The sequence below is a fragment of the Gopherus flavomarginatus genome, chromosome 1 (assembly GCF_025201925.1).
Source record: "Gopherus flavomarginatus isolate rGopFla2 chromosome 1, rGopFla2.mat.asm, whole genome shotgun sequence".
Classification (NCBI taxonomy): Eukaryota; Metazoa; Chordata; order Testudines; family Testudinidae; genus Gopherus; species Gopherus flavomarginatus.
This window is the reverse complement of record NC_066617.1, coordinates 93,467,934-93,492,316: the sequence shown is the minus strand read 5'-3', so window position 1 is coordinate 93,492,316 and position 24,383 is coordinate 93,467,934. Positions and strand designations below refer to the sequence as shown.

At 47.5% G+C, this 24,383-nt stretch overlaps 2 protein-coding genes across 2 annotated transcripts; both read right to left on the bottom strand.

Moving 5' to 3' along the window:
- Positions 1–7,940: 7,940 nt before the first annotated feature.
- Positions 7,941–9,888, bottom strand: LOC127051922 (uncharacterized). Its single transcript, XM_050954915.1, has 2 exons — positions 9,580–9,888; positions 7,941–8,490 (listed from the first exon to the last, which is right to left on the bottom strand). Exons 1-2 carry the CDS (start codon positions 9,767–9,769, stop codon positions 7,961–7,963), a joined length of 720 nt encoding a protein of 239 aa, XP_050810872.1. The 5' UTR covers positions 9,770–9,888; the 3' UTR covers positions 7,941–7,960.
- Positions 9,889–13,468: 3,580 nt separating this feature from the next.
- Positions 13,469–23,205, bottom strand: LOC127051802 (retinoic acid-induced protein 3-like). The gene is made up of 4 exons (XM_050954597.1): positions 23,078–23,205; positions 16,654–17,731; positions 16,032–16,090; positions 13,469–15,231 (listed from the first exon to the last, which is right to left on the bottom strand). The coding sequence occupies exons 2-4, from the start codon at positions 17,582–17,584 to the stop codon at positions 15,139–15,141; spliced, it is 1,083 nt and encodes a 360-aa protein (XP_050810554.1). The 5' UTR covers positions 17,585–17,731; positions 23,078–23,205; the 3' UTR covers positions 13,469–15,138.
- Between the last annotated feature and the right edge of the window lie 1,178 nt (positions 23,206–24,383).

The following is a 24,383-nucleotide window of genomic DNA, read 5'->3' as shown; positions in this document are numbered from 1 at the left end:
AGCTGCCCGAGGGTATGTTTACACTGGAATTAGACACCCGCGGCTGGCCCATGCCAGCCGACCTGGGCTCACAAGGCTTGGGCTGCAGGGCTATTTCATTGCAGTGTAGACTTCTGGGCCTGGGCTGCAGCCTGAGCTCTGGGACCCTCCCACCTTGCAAGGTCCTAGAGCCGGGGCTTCTGCCCAAGTCCAGAAGTTTACACTGCAATGAAACAGCCCCATGAGCCCAAGTCAGCTGGCACAAGCCAACCACGGGTTTTTCATTGCAGTGTAAGCATACCTGGAGAACAATCCTACCTGAGTCTCTGGGCATGTACTTGAGCGGCTAACCCAAGCTGCTGCCTGTGTTGCCATGGCCACTTGGCTATTTTTAGGTGCTAGCTCAAGCAGAGATGCACGTGTACGTTTACCCGAGCTGGAAATCACACTACCCAGCTGCCATGTAGACCCATCCTTAGGGTACATATGTCTACACCTTGGGCTGCAGGTGTCACTCCCAGCATGAGGAGACATAGCCTCACTAGCTGTGATGAAGCTAGTGCACTAAAAATAGTGTAGCTGTGGTGAGCAAGTGGTGAGAGGAGCTAGTTCAACCCAGCTAAACTGAAATAAACCCCTCTTATTATCAAAATCAATGTATCCAAACAGCCTTTTGTACTGGCTTAAGAACAGATTTAAAATTATAATTGTGCAATATTCTTGTGTAGACAAGATTAGAGCTGGTCAAGAGTTTTCCAACGGATCAATTTCCCATTGGAAAATGCTGATTTGATGTAAACAAAATGTTTTGCAGAAACACATCAATTTGATATTCTTGTCATATATTTGTATTGAAGTGCTTCCTTTTGACTTTTATAACTATGTAATACATAAAAGTCAAAAGGAAGCACTTCAACATTACAGAAACGAAAACATTCAGAAATTTTGTTTTGTGGGAAGTTTTGGCTGTTCATCTGATCCAGGATGAAAGGAAATTTCCAATGGCGGAATTTCCTGTGGACTGGACAATACCCAAATTTCAACCAGCTCTGAAGAAAACCTTTAATTAAAAAAGAAAAAAAGATAAAGAAGAAGCTGACAGTCTCTTGTTTATCACAGGATTCCAGGAGCTGGAGCTTTCAGGGGAAAAAGCCAACCAAAACCCAACCAAATATGGTAGAGTCTCAATAAAATCGTAAGGTCTGGCAACATTGCTACATCTCAGTCTCAGCATGGTAACCTCAGGCTCACAGAGAAAGCATGAGAATTAGTAGAAAATTATACATTAAAAGCAATATTAAAGGTCAGTTTTTAAAACGGACAATGAAGAAGGGTCCACCACAGACTCATTGTGGTGTGTGTGGCCAGTCAAACAGATTTCCCACTTCCCAGCCTCCTCAATGTTCTCCCCTGTATTTCAGAGCCACTTTGTGCTCAATTTTTTGGAAAACAACTGCATTTCCTTGATATAAGATTGCCACCTAGTGGCCAGTTACAAAATTTCACAGTGCAGCAATAAGCATGAGAACTAGCTAACAATGGCACCGTCCACAGACAGTTGGGATTTATTCCTGTATCACCTGTTCCATGGATGGGAGCCAGCATTCATTACAGGCCATCATTACAGTAAATATGTCCACCTGTTTATTCACTTTGTTAGTGATGAGATCGGGGCTGTTACTAAACAAAAATTACTAAGATGATGAATTTCTACAGGCAATTATTCCACTGACAGAGTTAAAAATCAGAACTACTTCAATACATTAGGACACTCACTTGGGGTGTTGATGTTTCGGGGAACATTTCAATACTAAATCCCAGTGTCCCTTCCCCAGGGGTCACTTCATGGGCTTGATCCTGCAAGCTGTTCAGTGCTGCAATCAATGGGTGCTGAACATTTTGCTAGGTCAGGCCTCATGTGTCTCATATTTGATCCTCCCCCACATCCTGGGACAATGGTAAGAAATCAGTCACAGAAAGCTTTGCTTCCTTCCAACACTGAACAAGAAACATTATTAAAAACAAGATAAGCTACTCAGTCTCTCTCCCCACTTCACTGTAGATCTACTGCATAGAAGTAACATTTTCAGCATTCCTCTTGCCTGGATTCCTGCAACTGTTTTAAGAACTAGTGTACATCTGTATCCTCACCATTTCCATAGTAGATTCAGTACAAAATTCTGGACCATGTTAAATCTGTGGTACAGCAACGTGGTATTTTCACAACTGAATAATTATCTAGAGAACAAAAAACTCTCTTTTAAACTCTGCTTTTTTCTGATATACACCCATTACTGACAGTGTGATGAGATTCAATCCACTGTTGGAAAGATCATGGGATAAAACCCAAGAGACACAGAGCATCTTCAAACGTCCTATGAAATAAGCCAGACTTACAGACACCCAGCCGCTCTCAGGATTCTGCTGCTTCTGTTGTTTATCACCCACCAGAGCTGTAATCTTTTGGTTTGGTTTGGAAAGACTTACAAATTGTTAAGCAGTAATGTTCATACTGGAAATGTGCAAGAGGGTGCGCTACTCATGACATAATGTACAATGACGTAGGTTCACCATAGTGAAGGGAAAGCAAACACCAGTTTCCTTGGAAATGTCTGGCTCACCCCATACTGGCATGTTGACTTTAAGGGCTGGTCTACACTACGGGGGAAAATCGATCTCAGATATGCAACTTCAGCTACGTGAATAACGTAGCTAAAGTCGAAGAATCTAAGATCGAATTACTCACCATCTTCACGGCGTGGGATCAATGTCCGCGGCTCCCCATGTCGACTCCGCAACTCTGTTGGGGTTGGTGGAGTTCCGGAATCGATATAAGCGCATTCGGGGATTGATATATCGCGTCTAGATGAGACGCGATATATCGATGCCCGAGGAATCGATTACTACCCGCCGATACGGCGGGTAGTGAAGACGTAGCCTAAGTGGTGGGAGAGTATCAGACCTAAGAATGTCATGTGGAGGAGGAGAGGCTAGATCACAAAGACTCAGGCCTTGGCTACACTGGCGCTTTACAGCACTGCAACTTTCTTGCTCAGGGGTGTGAAAAAACACCCCCTTGAGCGCAGCAAGTTACAGTGCTGTAAAGCACCAGTGTAAACAGTGCCCCAGCGCTGGGAGTGCAGCTCCCAGCACTGTAAGCTAATCCCCTCGAGGAGGAGAAATACCTGCAGCGCTGGGAGATCTCTCTCCCAGCGCTGGCGCCGCAACCACACTTGCACTTGAAAACGCTCCTGGTGCAGCACTTTGGAGTTTCGAGTGTAGCCAAGCCCGCAGTGAATCCAGGGGAGGGATGGATCACATGGAGAGAAAAGGAGGGGAGTATAGGTGCTCCTGGGGCTCAGGCAGTGAAAGAGAGAGGAGTGAGGAATCGAGCAAGGGAGAGCCTGTACCTGGCCTGAAAGAGAAGGGAGTGAAGAACAGAGATGTTAGATACTAAAGCCAGAAATCATGTAGTCTGGTCTCAGGCCTGAGAGGTAACACCTGGCCTCAGCAGTGGATCCTCAGCTACGGGCACAGAGTTGCTCAGGGTGTGTTGGGTCTGCTTGAGTCACTCAGTGCTGCAGTGTCGAGTCACTCAAGTTGGGGAGACCGGACTCTCCCTCACCACACTATACAGGGCACAAACAGATGAGTGCAGATGGACCTAAGTGAACCTGCGCTCACCAAATCCCATCTGAGCAACACCTGACAAAGGCCCCTCTTAGATCCAAGCGTTTTGTTTTCCTACTAAGGGAACATGACCGCTAGGGGTTCTCAGACTTCCCCAGCATTCAGGCCACACCCTAGAGAGACTGCTTGTGAAATGCCTCCCCTCCCAACAGGATTTCACAGGCCACTTCCTCTCCTGTTTGCTGCCACACCACTGCCCCTTTGGCAAATACAGAAATTGCTTGCAGGGAAAAAGTGACATTAGGAATGTATTCAGTGCATTGGAATTGTCTTGATTCAATTTAACAGCTGAAGGACGAGCCAGTGGCAGTATCATGTGACCAGGTCGCGCTCTGCAGAGCACAGTTTGGGAATTTACAGGTTACAGGCCTTCACACAGGGTAAAGTGACAGATACTGAAATTCAACTCTGGAACTAACACTGAGGCCTATGTTTTGCCAGTAAAGTACAGCAGCACCACCGGGGCCGGCGCTACCATTTAGGCAGCCTAGGCAATCGCCTAGGGCGCCAGAATAATTGGTGGGCGCTGTTTTGCCGGAGGGGGCGGCAGGCGGCTCCAGTGGAGTTGCCGCAGTGGTGCCTGCAGACGGTCGGCTGCTTGCACGGCTCCGGTGGACCACCCGCAAGACCAGCGCGCGGGGCAGCAGTACCAGTGCGCGGGGCGGCGAAATTGCCGTCCACCTAGGGCGCTCAAAACCCTAGCGCCGGTCCTGAGCACCACGCCATCCTGGGGGAGCTCAAGGAGGGATTTGGGAGAAACAAACTTATCCTGGGCACCCCAGGGTACTTTAGAAGCATACAGACATGGCACATCATGCTTTGGTGGGGCAACATGCTCCCCTTATACACTCAAGCCTGCTGTGCAGGCTAGTGAAGTGGGCTCGCAGCACTGCTTCCATCCTGCCCCGAGTGCAGGGTCTGCAACTATTCCTGGCCTTTTCACAGGCCATGTAATGGAGGACAGGGTGGAGAGGGAAGGCTCTCTGCACCCTCTTGTATAATGTCTGTGGTTTTTACAGAATTGATGGTTTTGTCTTACTGATGTTTTTGCTTTAGTAACTTTAGTTTAAGGGGAGTTATTTAAAAATTGTGGAGACAGGAGCAGGAATTGTAGCAGGAAACCCCTTGTAAATAGATTCTGCAATGGAACTATGCAGCATAGTGAGACTAGACTCCCAGAGTTGTCTCTCAGCTCATCCTGAACACCGCCTGCAGTGTGTTCACATGTACAATTTGGGACACAAGCTGGCGCTCACCATTCCTTCACTGGAGTAGTATCAGGGAGGAACTGTGCAAATGGAGTCTCCAATCCTCCTTTCTTGAGGATTACAAAGCAGCTCAGGTTCTCCCCACATGGTCTCCCTCCATTGCCCCAGCGACGTGGCCCTCACCTTCCTGTTTTGAAGTCAACACATAGGGCTCATCTTCTGCGCACCAAGCTTGAATCCTAACTGAACCTTCCTAGCCAACTTAGAAACAATGCTTCTGTGGAGGGGCTCTGGAACCGGGGAGTCAGGGGACCATGCCCCCATTACTTTTTACCAGCCATAAGGATGAGCGATGTGGGGGAGGGAAGAAAAGGAGCGAGCAGGGTTGGGGCCTCGGAGGAAGAGGCGGTGTGGGAGTGGGGTCTTGAGGGAAGAGGCAGCATAAGGGTGGGGGCTCAGGGAAAACAGGTGGTGTGAGGGCAGGATCTTAGGGGGAATAAGTGGGGTGGGGGCTCAGGGGAAGGGGTGGCTTGAGGGCAGGAACTCAGGGGGAAGGGGTGGGGTGGAGGCTCGGGGCCTCAGGGAGGGGGCACAGTTCAGGCACTAGTGCCCCCCCCCACACTTTTAGGGAGCTTCTGCTGCTCCTGCCTCTGTGATGTCACACCTAAGATCCCCCAGCACAGGATTAACAGTCTGAACGCTGCTAAAGAAAGCAGTGATGACTGTTTTACTACGCCCTCATCCTAGGGGAGAACTAGGGAGCTTTCCTTTGAAGACTCCTGCCAAGGGGAGGGGAATAGAGTTGGCCAGTCTTTCCCCAAGAGTGCTGCTGCCGCTGTAGAGACTAACTCCTTAGTTCCCAGTACTCATTAACATTTGTCACCTTATCACCATAGTAACAGGTGCTTATCACCATAGTAACAGGCGCTTACCCTAAGGCAGTCTCTAACATTTCACCCCAGCTACCACCCGTTGGTCCTCTTGGGGTGGCTGCTGATCTCTCATAGGCCATGGCTACACTCACACTTTACAGCGCTGCAACTTTCACGCTCAGGAGTGTGAAAAAACACCCCCCTGAGTGCTGCAAGATACAGCGCTGTAAAGCGTCAGTGTAATCAGAGCGGCAGCGCTGGACTCCCAGCGCTGCACGCTACACCCGTAAGGGATGTGGTTTACATGCAGCGCTGGGAGAGCTCTCTCCCAGCGCTGCCGCTTCGACTACACTCACACTTCAAAGCGCTGCCGTGGCAGCGCTCCCGCAGCGCTGCCGGGGCAGCGCTTTGAAATTCCAAATGTAGCCATACCCATAGACACTTGGTATATCACAGACATAGACACAAGCTCAGCAGGTGTCTTACTTACTTATGCTAATTTAGCCCAAGTCTTAAGGCCTAATTTAGCTATGGCCATGGCTACACTTACAGTTCTGCAGCGCTGGTAGTTACAGCTGTGTTCGTACAGCTGTGGCCACATTTGCAGCACTTTCAGCGCTGTTGGGAGTGGTGCATTGTAGGCAGCTATCCCACAGAGCACCTCGTCCCATTTTGGCGCTGTGGCTTGTGGGAAGGGGAAGGTAGTGTGCGGGTCTTTCTGCTTCCTGTTCCAACACCCCGTGGTGCTTTGCTACACATTCCGAGCAGTTTGGCGGCATTGTGAGTCTGCAGCGCGATTTCTGAGATTTCTGTTACAAATGGAGCCTGAGCTGCTGAGGACCTTGCTGATAAATGTTGCCAGCACATCACGCATGGCAGTGGAGCTATTCCTTCAGCTGCAAAGTGACAGTGAGGAGTCAAACGATGATATTGAAACACCTGATGCTCAAGACACTCAATTGCTTGTGGCAGTAACAGACGTGCTCAGCACTGTGGAACGGCGCCTTTGGGCTCAGGAAACCAGCACTGAGTGGTGGGATCACGTCGTTCTGCAAGCCTGGGATGACGAGCAGTGGCTGCAGAACTTTCGGATGAGAAAAGCCACTTTCATGGGACTGTGTGCTGAGCTCGCCCCTACCCTGCGGCGCAGGGACAGGAGATTGAGAGCTGCCCTGCCAGTGGAGAAGCGGGTGGCTATTGCAATCTGGAAGCTGGCAACTCCAGACAGCTACCGATCGGTGGCGAACCAGTTTGGAGTGGGAAAGTCCACCATTGGAATGGTGCTGATGCAAGTTTGCATAGCCATTAATCGCACCCTGCTAAGAAGAACTGTGACTCTGGGGAATGTGCAGGACATTGTGGATGGCTTTGCACAAACGGGTTTCCCTAAGTGTGGAGGAGCAATAGATGGGAAGCATATTCCTATTCTGTCACCACCCCACCTGGCATCAGAGTACGTTAATCGCAAGGGATATTTCTCCGTGGTTCTGCAAGCGCTTGTGGATCACCGTGGGCGTTTCACTGACATTTACTCAGGATGGCCTGGAAAGGTGCATGATGCACGCATCTTTCGGAACAGTGGCCTGTTCAGGAAGCTGAGGGCCGGGACTTTTTTCCCAGACCGCAAGATCACAGTAGGGGACGTCGAAATGCCCACTGTGATCCTTGGAGACCCCGCTTACCCCTTAATGCCTTGGCTCATGAAACTGTATACAGGGAAGCTTGACAGGCGCAAGGACCGGTTCAACTACAGGCTGAGCCGGTGCAGAATGACTGTGGAGTGTGCTTTTGGCCGTTTGAAAGCCCGCTGGAGGTGTCTTTATGGGAAGCTAGATTTGGGGGAAAGCAGCATCTCCGCTGTTATATCCGCGTGCTGTACCCTCCATAATGTTTGTGAAGGGAAGGGTGAAAGATTCAGTGAGGAATGGACCTCCGAGGTTCGACGCCTAGAGGCTGAATTTGCACAGCCAGAGAGCAGGGCTACTAGAGAGGCCCAGGAAAGGGCTTCAAGGATTAGGGATGCCTTAAGGGAGCAATTTGATGCTGAGAGCCAACAGTAATGTTTGGTGCCTTTGCTGTGCTCCTTTCTACCTTGGGGTACAGTATTTACCACTTTCTGCAATAATAAAAAGTATTGTAAAAGCCATAAAATCCTTTATTCAAAGTACAGTACATAAAAGGCCAGGGGGGTTAGGGTGGTGGACTGTACATTCACAGGTTTGAATATGTCCTGTTTGGATTGCTGTTCAATGTCTGCTGCACTTCAGGATTACTATGCTGCAGAGTAATGGGGGTGGAGTGCACAGGGTAAGGATTGTAGTTATCAGGGCTGGTAGGTGATCGTACAGGTGTTGGGGGCAGCTGGGGGTAATAAGAAACTGGCTGCTGGAGAAAGGTGTTTTGTGCAAATACTGGGGAACAAGAAAGAGAGCTTTGGGAGGGTTGTGGGTTACCACGGTACAGATCTGCCTGCATGGCTACGAGAGACTCGAAAGAGTCAGTTTGGCGAGCCAGGAGGCTTATCATGTGCTTTGAGGTTTTTTTGGTAGCCAATTCCTTTCTCCTGCTTTGTGTTTGCCTCCACTCATACATTTTCTCTCTCCATTCCTGCGTCTTCCTACTTTCTCTGTTGTAGTGATTCATAACTGCTTTGATCAATTCTTCTTTTGATTTTCGCAGATTTTTTCTCAAGTTCTGCAACCGACGTGAGGCCGGTGATCCGGCTGCATTAGTCAAGGTCACTAAAAAAAACATAGATAGAAACATGTAATACACAGAGGCTACATTGTTTATTATCACACAGTGAAGGAGTTTGTAGACTTTTTGTAGCATCATTCCCACATACCTAACATAACACAGAGAGGCCAGGGAAGCGAAGGCATGGCGAGCAACGGGGTGAGTGTTTCTGCCCCAACTTCACCTGGGAGGGGGAACTGACTGATGGCTCACTGGGGTTTACCTGCACTGGGTAGAGGAGGTAGCTGGTGGCCTGCACAGGGGACAGTAGGGAACATGAAGCTGGCGAGCTGCTGGCTGGGGGGGCGGTCTGCGGAACTGCCGGGCTGCTGGGGGTGGGGAGACTGGAACGCACAGGGGTGCTGGCTACCTGCTAGCAGGGGGGTGGGGAGACCGGAACGCACCGCGGTGCTGGCTACCTGCTGGAAGGGGGTGGGGAGACCGGAACGCACTGTGGTGCTGGCTACCTGCTGGCAGGGGGGTGGGGAGACCGGAACGCACCGCGGTGCTGGCTACCTGCTGGCAGGGGGATGGGGAGACCGGAACGCACAGCGGTGCTGGCTACCTGCTGGAAGGGGGTGGGGAGACCAGAACGCACCGCGGTGCTGGCGACCCGTTGGAAGGGGGTGGGGAGACCGGAACGCAACGCGGTGCTCGCGACCTGCTGGCGGGGGGGGGGGGGGGGACCGCGAACCTGGCGCCCTGCACTCAAGTATCCTTAAATTCTCAACAGTTTCCTACTGCCAGATATATCACTGCTGCGTGTTACCTGGGAAGAGAGGGAGGGTCTTCTACAGCAATGTGGATTCCGCCCTGGCCCCTATGCAGCTTGCCTGTGTGCAGCCATGGTCCCCCCACCCCTCGCTGCACAGTGGATCGGATGAGTTAGCCTGACCGGGACAAGGACCATGGTGGCTCTCCCTATAAACTTGCAAAAGCACATTGCCCACGCTCTGGCTGCAACTTTTCAAGAGATTACCGAGGCCGATTACAGAGACGTGATAGAGCAAATCTATGTGCTATTCCACGTTTAGGCATGCATGCAGGCAGCCATAACCCAAACCGTCCTCTCCCAAAACATAAAATCTGCTTACCCCGAGCACATTCCTCTGCTTCTTCACCAGCAACTTCCCGCTGCTGCGACTGGCTAGCCTCCTCCTGGCTTGAGAAGAGCTCCTGGCTGCATGCCTCCTGGGACTCTGGGGTGTCTCCCTCCACCCCAGTAGCCTCACTCTCGGCTTCCTCTACATCCTCCCCCACTTCTCCCTGCTCTGAACTCTCCATCGTGCTCCTAGGATTGGCAGTGGGGTCACACCCAAGTATGGCATCCAGCTCCTTGTAAAAATGGCAGGTTGTGGGGGCAGCTCCTGAGCGGCGATTTCCCTCACGGGCTTTGCAGTAAGCACTGCGCAGCTCCTTAATTTTTACTCTGCACTGCAACGCATCCTGTTCATGGCCTCTTATCAGCAAGGACTGTGATATCTGCCCATAGGTATCATAATTTCTCCGGCTGGAGCGCAGCTGTGCTTGCACAGCTTCCTCACCCCAAACACTGATGAGGTCCTGCAGCTCGGAACTGTTCCATGCTGCGGCTCATCTGGGGCGTGGAGGCATGGTCGCTGATTGATTGATTGATTGATTGCACTCCACACCTGGCTGAGCAAACAGGAAGGCGATTTTTAAAATTCCCGGGGCATTTAAAGGTGGGATCAGCTGAGCCCAGGGCAGTGGAGTGTGCAGGATTACCAGAGAGGTTTAAAAGGTATGCTGGGATACCTCCTTATACCCCGGAGGTCAATAAAAGCGCTGGTGGGGTCCACACTTGCTGACCAGCGCTGGATCACCAGCGCTGGAATAGCTACACCCGAGGCTCGACCGAGTGTACAGCCAGCGCTGCAACCAGGGAGTTGCAGTGCTGGCCGTGCTTTGCAAGTGTGGCCACATCCTAAGTTGCAGCGCTGTAACCCCCTCACCAGCGCTGCAACTCTCTAGTGTAGCCATGGCCTAAGATAAATATCTTACAGGCCTGAGGCTTGTTGGCTCTTTGTTACAACATTAATTAATACTTATATTTCACCTCAATATCCTAAGTATATCTGATACCTTTGAGTATTGGCTACAACTACCATTAACAACAGTAGACACTTTCATAATGGGTTGTTGGGTTATTTGCTGTATGTTAGATGACACTCCTCAGTGTTGCAAGTTCACAGAAGAAAACGTCTTCCATTATGCAACAAGAGGGTTGCTTACCTCTTTGGCATCAGTTGCCTTCTTTTGTGCCTCAGTTTCCCTCTCCTGTTTAGCCCTCAACCAAAGCTAAGTGTCCTCCAGTTTTAGAGTCAAACAAAGTCCAAAACAAATGCCAAAATGTCTCCACATCTCTGTCAGGGTCACGGCCTTTCTTCCACAGTCCCTGCCCCTTCAACTATTCTCCTCTTGATGCATGGGAGTGGATAGGAGCATCTCTCTCTTGTTCCAGGTTTCTTCATCTCTCCCAGGATCTGTTCACCAACCACCATGATGTCCTGGGTTATCCTTTCCCAGCCGTTTGTCTCGGCATGTAGTTCCTCCAACAACCAGTGCAGTCTCTCCCTCCAGGACACACTCTCAGAGTGAGAAAAGTGGCTATCCTTTAACTCACTTCCTTTCCCAACAGGCCTTGCTCTGAGGTCTACAACTACAGTGGTCCCTGGACTACAAGTCCCAGAATTCTCTTGATCTGGAAGGAAAACAGGCACAAGTCAGAGCTAAGGCATGAACTTTTCTTAAAGGCCCAGCTCAATGGGTGACAAATGCACAAATACTCTCTCTTTCTCTCTGATTACCAGGCCTGCTGGCCAGTCAGCTAAGTTCCCAGGATTTTATATTCTTTATTCAGTGGAAAGAGATGCATCTTCCAACTCTAAATGTCTAGGTTCATATTTAAGTGGTTTTACTGGCAGGAGCCAATTTGAAAGGCCTAGGGTTGTTACTGAGAATGACCTACCTCCTTCACCTGCCAGCTTCACCAATGAGATATCAAGTTCCATCATTCTGGATGATTGTAGATCACATGTAGGGCTGGGGATAGAACTTAAGGTAGTGGAGCCTCATCCATTTTGGTCCTTGCATATACTTACCAATATCTTGAATTTCACTTAGCAGCTGGTTGGCTGCCAGTAGGGAGAGTAGAGCACAGGTCGATTGCGCTCAGTTTGGCCTATCTCACACAGAAGGTGAGTGGCTGAGTTGTGGGTCTTTCGCAGATAGCTCGGAGATCATTAAGACATGGATGCAGAATCCATGGACAAGTCTTGCTCAGTAGCTAATAAAAAACAAACAAAATTCTGAAAGTCACTTCCAGGTTTAAACTAGTGTAAATGGTGAATTCTCCGTAACTTGAAGTCTTTAAACCAAGGGTCGGCAACCTTTCAAATTCAGTGTGCAAAGTCTTCATCTATTCACTCTGATTTAAGGTTTTGCCTGCCAGTCATACATTTTAACGTTTTTAGAAGGTCTCTTTCTATAAGTCTATAATATGTAACTAAACTATTGTTGTATGTAAAGTAAATAAGATTTTTAAAATGTTTAAGAAGTTTCATTTAAAATTAAATTAAAATGCAGAGCCCCCTGGACTGGTGGCCAGGACCCAGGCAGTGTGAGTGCCACTGAAAATCAGCTCGCGTGCCACCTTCGGCATGCATGCCATAGGTTGCCTACCCCTGCTTTAAACCATGATTTCAGGACTTCAGTAATTTTGCCCGAGGTTAGGGGTCTATCAAAGGAGTGGCTGGGTGAGGTTCTGTGGCTAGCAATGTGCAGGAGGTCAGACTCAATGATCACGATGGTAAGGCCTTATCTTCTGGCCTTAAAGTTTATGAGTCTATGAGTCACAGATTTTGTTTGTCACAAAAATCATGGCCTTACAAACATACAGTCTTTATTGCACCTATTACACGTGTGCATGAAGCCCTGTCATGCCTCTTCCTAGTCCCATTGTACTGCGTGCAGCACTTGCATGAGTGCTGGGAATGCCAGTTTGTCCTTCTTCTTGGTTCCGGGATGTCCTGGGCCCATGACGTGAAGCTCTGCCGACTGCCATGCTTGTCCTTCGTCCTAAATTGTACGCTAAGCTGGCTTTATAAAACCGGCAGGTTCTGTGCAATTCCCTCTCATTTGTATGTATTTACAATATTCTAGCACACTGTAATCCCTAACTAGTTTCCCTCTCGCTACACTTATTAACCTACTTACTCTTCACACACACATAGTTCTGACAACTCTTGGTTTCTGTGGGCAATTTCAGGTATTGATTTTAAGTAATAAAATCTTAATTGGGCTATGTCCTGGTTTCCTTGAGAGCCCACACAACTATCCAAGTGTGTCAACACTAGCAACATTTGCACCTGTCATTCTTCACTAGTGCAACTCCACCGCTGAAAGCAGCAGGTGAAATGATAGTGCAGACAGGGCTCTGACCATGGTTAGACACCTAAGACTGGTTTACATTAGCATTTCCACCATTGCTAGTTTGCACTGGTGGTGAATTACATGTCTGAATTTTGCTAATGCATACAAGGCTTTTGTTTTAAAACCACAGAAATTAAGATTATCTGAGGGGGATATCAGCTCCCTGGTTTAATTGTGAGGGGATTAGAGGCAAGGAATCTTCAGTGACAAGTTCACTACTGTGAAGTTTGCTTCTTCTGTTGGTTCTCCAGATCCTGAATTTGTTGACTTCAGCTGACACTGCAAGGCCTATCTGTTTCCCTGAGGTGTTTTCTAGAATGTGAGTGTACATAGGATTGCGTTTAGGGTTGAGTAAATAGATGCAGATGAGAAATCCATGGGGGAATCCAGAACATCCCTGCATATTAGGACATTGGCTCCTAGCTGCAGTCTGTAGATTTTTCAATAATTATGGTACAATTAGATGGGTGCATTTTTGTAAACTGAAATAAATAGATACACATTATTATTTCTTTTTATTTATTATTAGTTACATTCTTACAGTGTGCTCAGTGTGGAACAAGACACAAATAATAGAATCCAGACTCACACACATGTGCATGCACAGCTGAAATACTCGCAGCATTCTGCACACGTTGTGTAGGGCCTGGTTCTAGAGTTCTTCATTTCTTGGGCAACGTGCAGTCTGAATTGCCTTTTCTGTCTGGAACAGTAGCACAGAGAAGCCAGGGCTACTAAATCTTCTTCTCCAACAGTGCATCACCTTACAAAGTTAAACCTGATCCACAATGACAACTCCTAAGGGGTTCAGTGCTTGTCCCCGCCCTGCTCCCTCTGGGGGGCTTATGCCAACTCACTCATTACAACCCATGGAGTGTCACAAACGACAGATTCTGGCCCTTACTCCTCCACTGCACTAGAAGGTTCATTTCACTGATGAAGAATTACAGTTCCTGTGAGCCAGGCTTTTATTAAATATTCCACATACAAAGTATTAAATAAATATAGAATCATCAGCCACTAACATACCTAGGTCGTTCACTTGGGGATGTCTGTGTATTTATATATAAATGCAAACAAGACTATTTACAAAATGCATCGCAGACTCCAGGAAGAGTCAACTCTGCAGACTTATCACCAGGACGCAGCTCACACACACTTCTGAGAAAAAGAGAGTCTACCTCCCCTCCTGTCTTGGGAGATTTGGGTGGCCAGGAAGCATGAGACTCAGGGGCTGGAAGGAACCAGAAGTCAGAAATGTCAGAAAAGAGGTTTGAGGGACTGAAATCAGTGTTAGGAAGACCGGAGTCCTAGTGACTAGAAATCAGTGCTGGGAAGGAGCTCTGTGGTGGTGCTGGTGGTCAGTGGTGGGAAGGTTGTCTTGGGGGTGGAGTTTGGGAATCAATGGTGAGCAGCATGTCTTGGGAAGAAGCTGTTAGGAGAGCTGGTCAGGAAATGTAGAAGGTTTCAAAATTTCAATGGAAACTAATGTTTCCAAAACTTTTAATTAATTCCCTCCCTCATGCCATTTTCCAACCAACTCTATAGGGGGATAAAGTTGGAAAGAAAAAGAAAAAGAAAGAAAGAAAGAAAGAAAGATTATCTCTCTTTGCCAGCCAGCTCTAGCTGTGAGTCAGTGCTATGGAACTAGAGATAGAGAGGCTGCAGTAGTTGGGTGGATCAGTGCTGTATGGGTCAGGTACTTTCAGCAATACATGAGACTTTGGGCCCTGGGTGTCAGAAGGCAGTCAGAAGGTGATTCGTGAAAATTCTTGCTTGTTTCAGTTTACCAGCTGGCAGTGCGCACAAGGATGCTAAGGTGATCAGGACTGAGTGGCCTGGGGTCTCTGCTGACAAGGTTCCTGATTCCTGGCCTTACCACAGAAAGCTCTGGTGCCATCAGAAACCCACTGCCTCTGGACAATAACAGCTGAGCTCAGTCACATGATTGCGGATAGGGAACTGATTGAACAGGAGTAGGTAGGGGGATTTATGTTCAAAGTGCTCTGCTGGATGAATGGAAGGGAATTAAAGTGCTGCATGCATAAAGCCAAAGGGAGCTGGGGAAGAAAAAGGGCCCATCCCTTTCATCAGTCGCAGTCCTATCAGTCAGGTTCTGTCTCTGTTTAGCAGGATAGAAGCAGAGTCTTTCTCTGAGCCTCAACTGCCCATGCATTGTCTCTTGGCTGATCACTGAGCTGTTACTTGGTGCCTTGCCCGCCAGTGTAATCCTTGTACGGACTGACCTGGGTTTTAGGCCGGGGGATGGAGAACTCCTGCTGAGGTTTGAGGCTCTGAAAAAGAAACAATCATGTGATCAAACTTCAAAACTGGAGAAGAGTAAATGGGATGAGAATGAGTAAAAAGGTACACTGAATATAAGGAAACACTCCCCGAGAGCACAAGCTGTTAGGCCGTGGAGCAGTCTCCCAAGGGAAATGGCGGAAGCCACATTGCTTGTTGAGCTCTTTGAAACAGGACTGGACAAAGCACTCTACAATAGACTGTGGAGAACGATCCTATACTGAACGATTAGGCCTAGCCCAGCTCTAGGGTGACCAGATGTCCCGATTTTATAGGGACAGTCCCAATATTCGGTTTTTTTTTAATATGGGCTTCTATTACTCCCCACCCCCATCCCAATTTTTCACACTTGCTATCCAGCTTTGACAGATTCTATCATCCCTGACGGGATAGTGAGTTTTCACTGAGGCAGGTAGGGGGTTGTCCATAAGTTACACATTGCATTAAGGATGGGTGGGTCCTTAATTTTGCATGTATGTTTCAGTGTTCCAATGGGATGAATAGTGGGTCCTGATAGTCACCAAAATTACATGTTACACAGTTTAGGGATAGCCTCTTGTCTGCCCAGGATTGATTACACTACCTCTCCCAATAGCCAATGAACAGGGAATGGGGATATACCACAGCCTCACTCAGACAGCGCCAGCCTCTCTCCAAATGAAGGCATCAACCTCATTTCCACCAAAGATTCCTCAGCCTTAGGGTCAACCCAGCTCTGCCTATCCCGTGTACAAAAGGCAGCTTCATCCCATCTCCCTGGTGAAACAGATGAAAGAAGAGATGTCTTTACCTCCATCTGAAAGTGAGCATGATGTGGAATGTAGCGTGGATCCCTGTTGTTTTCTGGGCCTAGAAAAAAAAGGAAAAGAGAAGAAGGCAAACAGTAAATGTTACAGTGTCACCATGACAACACCATGCCAGAGGGGGCCGAATGCTGTATGGAGAACTGCCTCTGACTGTCCTCTAGGTAACCAGCAGGTAGGAAGAGTGTGAATTCCACAGATGATTTTACCATTTCCCATTTTCTTATCAACCAGAGACTGATGAGAAATATCTTAAGTAAAAGGATGTGGTAGAACTAGGGGCATTGAAATGTCTTTCTCTTCTTCCATAGCTGTTGTCCTTCCCACATCCCAGATCCTACACAAAAAGATCTTCCCATATGCAGACTTCAACAGAGCCCTCCACCCCAGAGCCCCTCACACACATGCACTGCATGACCCCACTGCAGTGTTCAATGGGAGAGCATGTCCTTTCCCTAATAAATTCTACCTCTAAGTCATTTACCATCTTCAAATTCCTTCCTAAACCACCCTATCCCTTCCAACTCCTGGTTGGTGCTCTCTCTCTCTCTCTCCTGCATTCTAGGCACTGCAAGCGAGGATGCTATGAAACAAGACACTTCATTATACCTGTTGTGGTCTCCTCCATGATATAGGCTTGGTTCTCCACTCCAAAGATCTTCTTCATGAATTTAGGCTGGCAAGAATAGTTTTCTGGAGGGTAGTCCTCAGGGTTGCGTGGGCTTGTCAGAAAACAGAATTCAGGCACCATGTACATCATCAGGAAGACCCATCCATTGGACACCAGAGCTATGCTGATGACAGGATCATCCCAGATGTGTTGTTTCTTTAATTCTGGGTTGCCTCGCAAAAGCATGGTGATCCACACCACCCAGATGGCTATGGAGAACAAGCCAGTGACATAGATGTGTGCTCCATGCCTCTTCCAGCGTTTGTATGTCCCACAGCAGGTGAACATGGAGACCAGGAAGATGAGTGCCATCAAGAGGAGCACGTAGATCAGAAGCATGACAAAGTCCATATTGCGTTGTTCTGGACTCATCGTAGTAAAGTGAATATTTTGTCTGGCCACTATAACGACTACATACACTATGGCTATAATAATCTGCACCACAGTGAAGCTAATAGCAATAACCAGCAACACCGGGTACCAAAAGGGGGCCTTCCCCCTCACCAGTTTGACAAGGTTGAAGGCATGGGTCAGGAGGCAGGAAAAGCAGAGGGCGAAGAGGACGCCAAAGAGGAAGAAGCGGGTGGGGCCAGTCTGGACATTAAGTTTAATGATGAAAGCAAAGGTGAGGCCGAAGATCCCTAGGGTGCCTAAGAGGAAGAGGAAATAGATAGGGATCATCTGTCGCTTGGTGGAGTCTTGGACCTTACCCATGAAGATGAGTAGCAAGAGAATGAAGCTGATTGTGACAATGACACCAGCTGTAGCCAGTGTTTCCAGGACGATGCCCCAGGCTTGTTCAGTGTCACTGAGTAAATAATAGTCAGAGTCAGTGTTCTTGTTGCAGGTTGGAGAAGGCATGGAAGCCATGGTGACTCACAGAACAGCCGTCAATAGGGAGTTGGGTTTAGCGTGCGGTGCTGGGTACTGCTGGTATCTGACGATATACAGGAGATGAGACTAGATGGTCTGTTCTGGCCTTAAACTCTATGTCTCTATGAATATTCTTCCAAAGATCTGCAGAAGAAGTTGAGACACCAATGTAGCATAAATCTTGTTAAGTTTTACAGCAGCTGGGGAAAGAAGGAGAATAGGATCCAATACCTATTTTTATCTATAAGTCAAGCTATTGGTAAGAATTATTGCATCACAACTAACCAATGGTCCATCTAGTCTGGGATAATGTCTCTGACAGTGGCAGGTGCCGAGCAGACCTTAGAGGAAGATGAATCACTCCCTAGCCTCACCTCAGAATGTCTCTAATTATGCAATATTCTACTCTAATGGGGAGAGGTTTCTTCTGGACTCTAGCTGAATGCCCTGAAGCATAAAGATTGATAAGCCTTGCAACTTTTATTCTAGGTAATGGAACTGCAGACATTATTGTTATTCATAGACATACTTAATACTTTCTTGAAATTCACTAAGCTACAGTATTTGCCTCCATAGCCCACACCAATGAGTTGCTAAGTTTGCTTATACATAGCATGAAAATAGATTTGTTTTTTGTTAGTTTTCACTTTGTTGTCTTATTCCAAGTACCCTCTTGTCCTTGTTTTATGGGAGTGGGTGACCTGAAGCCCTAGATTAGCTTTCTGCATTCTCTTAATTATTTTGTATACCTCTATCATAGCTGCTTTTACTGTTCTCCTGTCCAACCGAAATACGTTTGAGGTCGGCCAGTAACCAAGGGGCACAAACTAATACCTATTTTTCATGCCTAAAGGGTAACAAGAAAACATTTTTCAAATACACTAAAATACATTAAATACATTAAAAGCAAGAGGAAAAGCAAGGACAGGATAGATCCATTACTCAATGAGGAGGGAGAGACAATAACATAAAATGCAGTAATGGCCAAAGTGTTAAATACCTCTTTTGTTTGACTTTTCAGAAAGATTAACAGTGATCAGATGACTTAGGGCTAGTCTACACTGGCAGTGCTTTAATGTGGTTTGTGTAGTTGTGGCAGAGAGCTCTCCCAGTGCTCTAAAAAAAACCCACCTCCATGATCCCACTGTCTATACTGGTGCTTTACAGAGCTGAAACTTGCTGCACTCGGGGGGCTGTTTTTTCATACCCTTGAATGAGAAAGTTGCAGTGCTGTAAAGTGCCAGTGGAGACAAGTCCTAACATAGTGAACATCAGTAGGGATAGGATCTGAGGCTAACATAGGAAAGAACAAATTAAGAATTACTCCGTCCTGGTTTTAATCACAAATTTATATTAGTATAACTATTGATCTCCCAGAAGTGTGGAACATCCACACCCTTGTGCGATGCAGTTATACTAATCAAACTTCTGGTGTAGACAGTGTTAAGTCAATGGGAGTTAAATCAAGCTGGAAGGGGATGACAGTTAAATTAAGCTGGGAGGGGTTGCAAGCACTTTGGAGGACGGGTTTAGAATTCAAAATGATCTGGGCAAACAGGAGAAAGGGTCTGAAATAAATAGGATGAAGTTCAATGAAGACAAATGCAAAGTACTACATTTAGGAAGGACTAATCAATTGAATAAATACAACATGGGAAATGACTGTCTAGGAAGTAGTATTGTGGAAAGGGATCCGGGGGGTCATAGTGGATCACAAGCTAAATATGAGTCAACAGTGTAACTCTGTTGCAAAAAAAGCAAACATTATTTTGGGTGTATTAGAAGGAGTGTTGCAAGGAAGACACCAGAAGTAATTCTTCCACGCTAGTCAGCACTGTTACGGCCTTAGTTGGAGAACTGTGTCCAATTCTGGGCACCATACTTTGAGAAAGATGTGTACAAACTGTGGGAAGTCCAGAGAAGTGCAACAAAAAATATTAAAGGTCTAAAAAAAATGACCTATGAGTAAAGACTGGAAAAATTGGGCTGGTTAGTCTGGAGAAACAAAAACTGAGGGGGGGACACAATAACTGTTTCAAGTACATAAAAGGTTGTTATGAATGAGAGGGTGGTAAATTGTTCTCCTGAAACACTGCGAACAGGACAAGAAGCAATGGACTTAAATTGCAGCAAGGGAGATTTAGATTAGACATTAGGAAAAACTTCCTTACTGTCAGGGTAGTTAAGCACTGAAACAGATTACCTAGGGAGGTTGTGGAATCTCTCTCTTTGGAAGTTTTTCAGAACATGTTAGACAAACACGTCTCTGGGATGGTCTAGATAGCATTTCTCAACTAGGGGTCCACAGCCCTCTGGGGATCTGTGAGCCCTTTCAGGTGGGTAGCGGGGCACCATGGCTGAGGGGGCATGAGGGTGTTGCCACCACAACTGCAGTGCCTTACCCAGAGTGGGGCAGTCCCGAGGCAGCTCCACCCCACCACCTCCTACTCTCCCCCAGCTCCTCTCAGGCCCCACCCTCTTGCCAGGTCATAGATAGAGGGGAAGCTGGAGCCAGGCAGTGCAGGGCAGCTGCTTCTCTGGCTGGTGGTGCCATGGAGCGTGCTGTCGTGGCATTCCCCCGTCTGCTGCTGGTGCCCAGGTTTGTGGTTGATCCTCAGGTCCCAGCCCCCTTTGACTCCTCGTGCAGCCAGTAAGAGCTACCCCAGGCAGGGAAACTTGGCTTCAGGCTGGCAGAGCCCTCGGGGAGCAGCTACCACAAGGGGAGCCCTCTTGGCAGACAGCCCCTTGCTGCCCCCTCCCGGCACCCTGAGCTACCTCTTTGCCCACACACGGCCCCTACCTGCATCCTTAGTTACCCCCCTGCCTGCACCCTGAGTGGTTTTCAAACTGTTTGAGCTGAATCCCCACTTTGAGTTATATTTTTTTGGTTGCATCCTTCCACAGCCCAGACAGGCTGGGTGGCCTGCTGAGGTGAGTCAGGGAGTGAAGGTGGCACTTCCTCCCTGGACCCCACTGTGCAGAGCTGGCTCAAGCCCCTTGCTCCCCCAAAACAGAAGTCAAACTATGTCTATGCCCAAGGATCCCACCCCTGGCCCAGAGCCCCAAGTCCTCCCTTCACCCGCACTGGGCCCTGGAGTTTTTATAGCATGTTGAGGGGGGGCTCAGAAAGAAAAAGGTTAAGAACCTCTAGTCTATATAATACTTAGTCGTGCCTCAATGCAGAGGACTGGACTAGGTGACCTCTCAAGGTCCCTTCTAGTCCTACATTACATTTCAATGATTTCTATGTCAGTTTGGCAATAGAAAACATATCAAAGACACCTGTTCACCGCATGTGCTTCCCCATTGCCCTACAGTGGCTGGAGGCCCGAAAGAGAGTGTCAGTGCTAATGTTGTTAATGTCTCAGGAAACAGTCTTCTTTGTCGCAGGCAGTAGTGATGCTGCTTTGAGGGTCCCTAGTTCAAGATCCTATGTAGGATGTGTTTCTAACACACCAATATGCTCAAGCTCTGTTATTATCAAGTCTTAAAAGTGACTGCAAAGGGGGAAATGGCCTTTGCACTCTTCTTTCTGATATGTGAAGAAATGTTGAGTGATTCCATGAAGTTCATTGTTAGGTGCAAGCCCCTGCCCATGGTTTTGTTTTCTCTAGACCATTTTCTCCATTTGTGGCCTAGTCCTGGGATCCTTTTCCTTGACTTCAATGAAGCAGGACTGAGTCCTTAAAAAAAAAAATTATAGAAAATCCAACAAAGGATGGCGCCCTTGGATGTCAGACGAAGCACACCTGTGCATGCCCCAGGGTGAGCTATCTGATAATGGTGTATTGTGCCTCTTCTCGGCATCTCACCCCACATTGAGGGAAATGCAAAATGTACTGCTCTCTAAAAAAACCCAATGGTTACAAAAATGATAAGTATGTAAATATACAGGAAATCTGGAAGTCCATGGGATGCAACTGAGGAGAATAGAATCAAGGCCACTGCTACCAGGTGGAGAGCACTGTTGTGTTACGTTGTCTCCACAGATCCCACCACTAAACCAGACACCACAACTGTGTGAATTACCCTCATCACTACAAACAATGTTGCTTATGAATTTAGTCCCTTTGGTTAGCAAATTGTTCACAAGCTAATCCTGATTTGTTTCTAATGTATTTTGTGAATTGGGATTAATAATTTTCTTTCTGTAGGGTGTTTTCCAACTGCTCCCTAGGGCTATTTACTCTGTGTTTGGACACCTAAGTCATAAAGTAGAGTTTCTGTTCCTGACTCGGAGGGCTGAACTATTTTAAACAGGAGAATGACTAGTCACAAGTAGTGAATCCCGATAATGCATGTCCACTGGAGATTTTCAGATGAATCATCATTCATTAAACTTTGGGGATTTCTGATCATTTGTACAAATGCCTGGCAGTTGTCCAAACACTTGTGAGTAAGGAATAACACGAATTTTAGGGAAGTAAATCCAACACTTGTATTCACATAAATATTCACACCTCAGATTATTTCACTCTTTGACCCCCTCTAGCAGACACACAGACAGGGGCACAATGTACAGACAGCTGGAGATCGCAAAGAGCAAGCATGGGGCACAGAGACAGGCACAGGACACACAGACAGTGAGATATGCTGAACAGCACATGCTGGCAGTGAAAGAAACATTAGAGATTCACCAGTGCAACACCCAGCACTGGCCAAGGATGGGAAGAGTTCTAAAATCTTTGAGATGGGGGTCAGAAGTCACCTGTTAATTTCTCTTCTCACACATATTTTTTTATAATCAGTGATTACTTGTGTAATAGCATTGATACGTGTAGCCGTTCACAGCCATCCCTGAGAACTGACATCGCTTTTAAAATGGAAAGGCACCCTTTTCAGAGTGTGTGTGTGTGTGTGCGTGTTTGTGTGTGTGTGTGACAGTTTGCAGGGTGTATGCCTCTGTCCCCCACATGTTAGGCTGGAGATTCAGCGACACCTCTGAGCTGAAAGGGATGAAACATGCCCCCTCTAAATCTTTTCTCTTGGGATTACGATCCCTCCCCAACACACTCATTTTAATACTGTAGTTTACAATACTTATAAGGACTTTACATCTGTCAATCTCAAAGCACTTTGCAAGGAAAGAAAGCATCATTATCCCCAAGGTAACAGGAGGGGAAACTGAGTCACAAAGGGAGCCTAGCATGGGGGTTGGCTTCAGAGTCCATGTTCCAGCCTAAGCCATAACTTCAACATGCTGTCTACACAACTATAGTTAGAGTGCTGAGTCTGGCGACTTGGGCCGGAGACTAGCTGCCATGGGCTCCCGAAGGCTGTGTAGACATATCCAGAAAGGCAAGTAACTTGTCCAAAAGTACACAGCAGGTCAGTGGCTGGGTCAGGAACAAAACCCAGATCTCCTGACTCCCCTGCCAAGGTTCTAGTCACACTACCAGGCTGTTCAACTTAGTCACCCTTGAGAAAGGTCTGAGTTCCCTGCCTCCCTTGAAGGCTTTAGCAAACCCCAGCCCCATAGCTCTGAATTACCTTATTGGTATACTGTATAGAAGCTGAGACCTCAGTAACAGTGGCTGAAGGAAGAAAATTCCAACCGCACCCAGGTGGAGAGTAATGCTAGGAAGTTCCTGTAATCTCGGGCAAGCAGCAGGTCTGCGCTCATTCTCTAAGGGCAGCTTTAAAAGTAACCAGGATGGGGAGGGCAGGGAGTGGGACACGCCTATTCGAGTTCCACTACTCCTGGTGCTGTTATAAAAATAAACTCCTGGTGCCAGGAGATGAAGTAAAAACTTCTGATGTCAGTGGGGTAGTCACCCTGCAGTAGGGTGGAGAAGGAACCTCAGACAGACCCAGCCCCAGGACTGAATCAAATACTATTCATCAAGGCATCTGATAAACTGCACCTCCCTGGCATCAGCAGGGCAGGAGACTGTGAGAGCCTTTAGGGCAAGCTTAACAGTACAGCCCCTCCCCATCATACCTAGATATGCTTTCCTGCCGTGGAGCTAATCACTGACAAGGGTTGTAAGTACAAGACACCCTGTGACGAGAATGACCCTTCAAACTATACTCTGACCCTTATACTCTGTATCTCTCCAATCCTGACTCCAAACCTAGATGAATTCCCTTCTCTTCTGTCCCTGGGCAGGGAAGGGAATTCTGTCATGTAGCTAGGTCCACAGATAAGACCACCTCAGACCTTCCTTGCTTCGGATTCCTTTATGGTCACTACCTCTCACTATAATCTGTGACTGCACCCACAAGCCCGTAATCATTCCCCTGAAAAGAGGAGTTTCCCGTTACTCTGCTCTGGTGCCCCAATAAAAGGAGGACTTGGCAATGATGCCTTGTGCTCTATCAGGAATCTGAATCACTTTGTCACAGTTATTGCTCTGATAAAAACTATAACTCAGGGTACAGGAGGGTCTGGCTCTGAACTATCACACCTGTAACAGGGAGCCTGTCTAAAAGTCAACAGGGTAATTTGAATGCGAGAGTTATTTCATTTTATTTATGGAGTTATTTCGTTTGAATGGTGCTTTCTGGGAATAGTCTCCTTTATTATTAGTTATTATTTGCAGTACAGTAGGTACTTAGAAGCCATAACCAAGATCAGGCCCCATCATGCGAGGCACTGGATCTTATGACTATTATTTATTATTTGTATTTTCCTAGTACCGAGGAGCCCCCATCAGGGACCAGGACCTCATTGTCCTAGAAGCTGTACAAACACAGAAGAAAAAGATGGTCCCGTCCCAAAACAGCTCACACTCTATCAGTATAAGACAAGAGCCAACGGATGGATACAGCCAGGCAGATAGTGGAGCACAAGAAA

Coding starts and splice junctions, on each gene's coding strand:
- LOC127051922 (XM_050954915.1), bottom strand. CDS start 9,769: ATGGAGAGTTCAGAGCAGGGAGAAGTGGGGGAGGATGTAGAGGAAGCC. Junction 8,491..9,579: donor AGCAGAGGAATGTGCTCGGG/GTAAGCAGATTT, acceptor TGTTTTTTTTAG/TGACCTTGACTAATGCAGCC.
- LOC127051802 (XM_050954597.1), bottom strand. CDS start 17,584: ATGGCTTCCATGCCTTCTCCAACCTGCAACAAGAACACTGACTCTGAC. Junction 16,091..16,653: donor CATGGAGGAGACCACAACAG/GTATAATGAAGT, acceptor TTTTTTTTCTAG/GCCCAGAAAACAACAGGGAT. Junction 15,232..16,031: donor ATGCTCACTTTCAGATGGAG/GTAAAGACATCT, acceptor TTTCTTTTTCAG/AGCCTCAAACCTCAGCAGGA.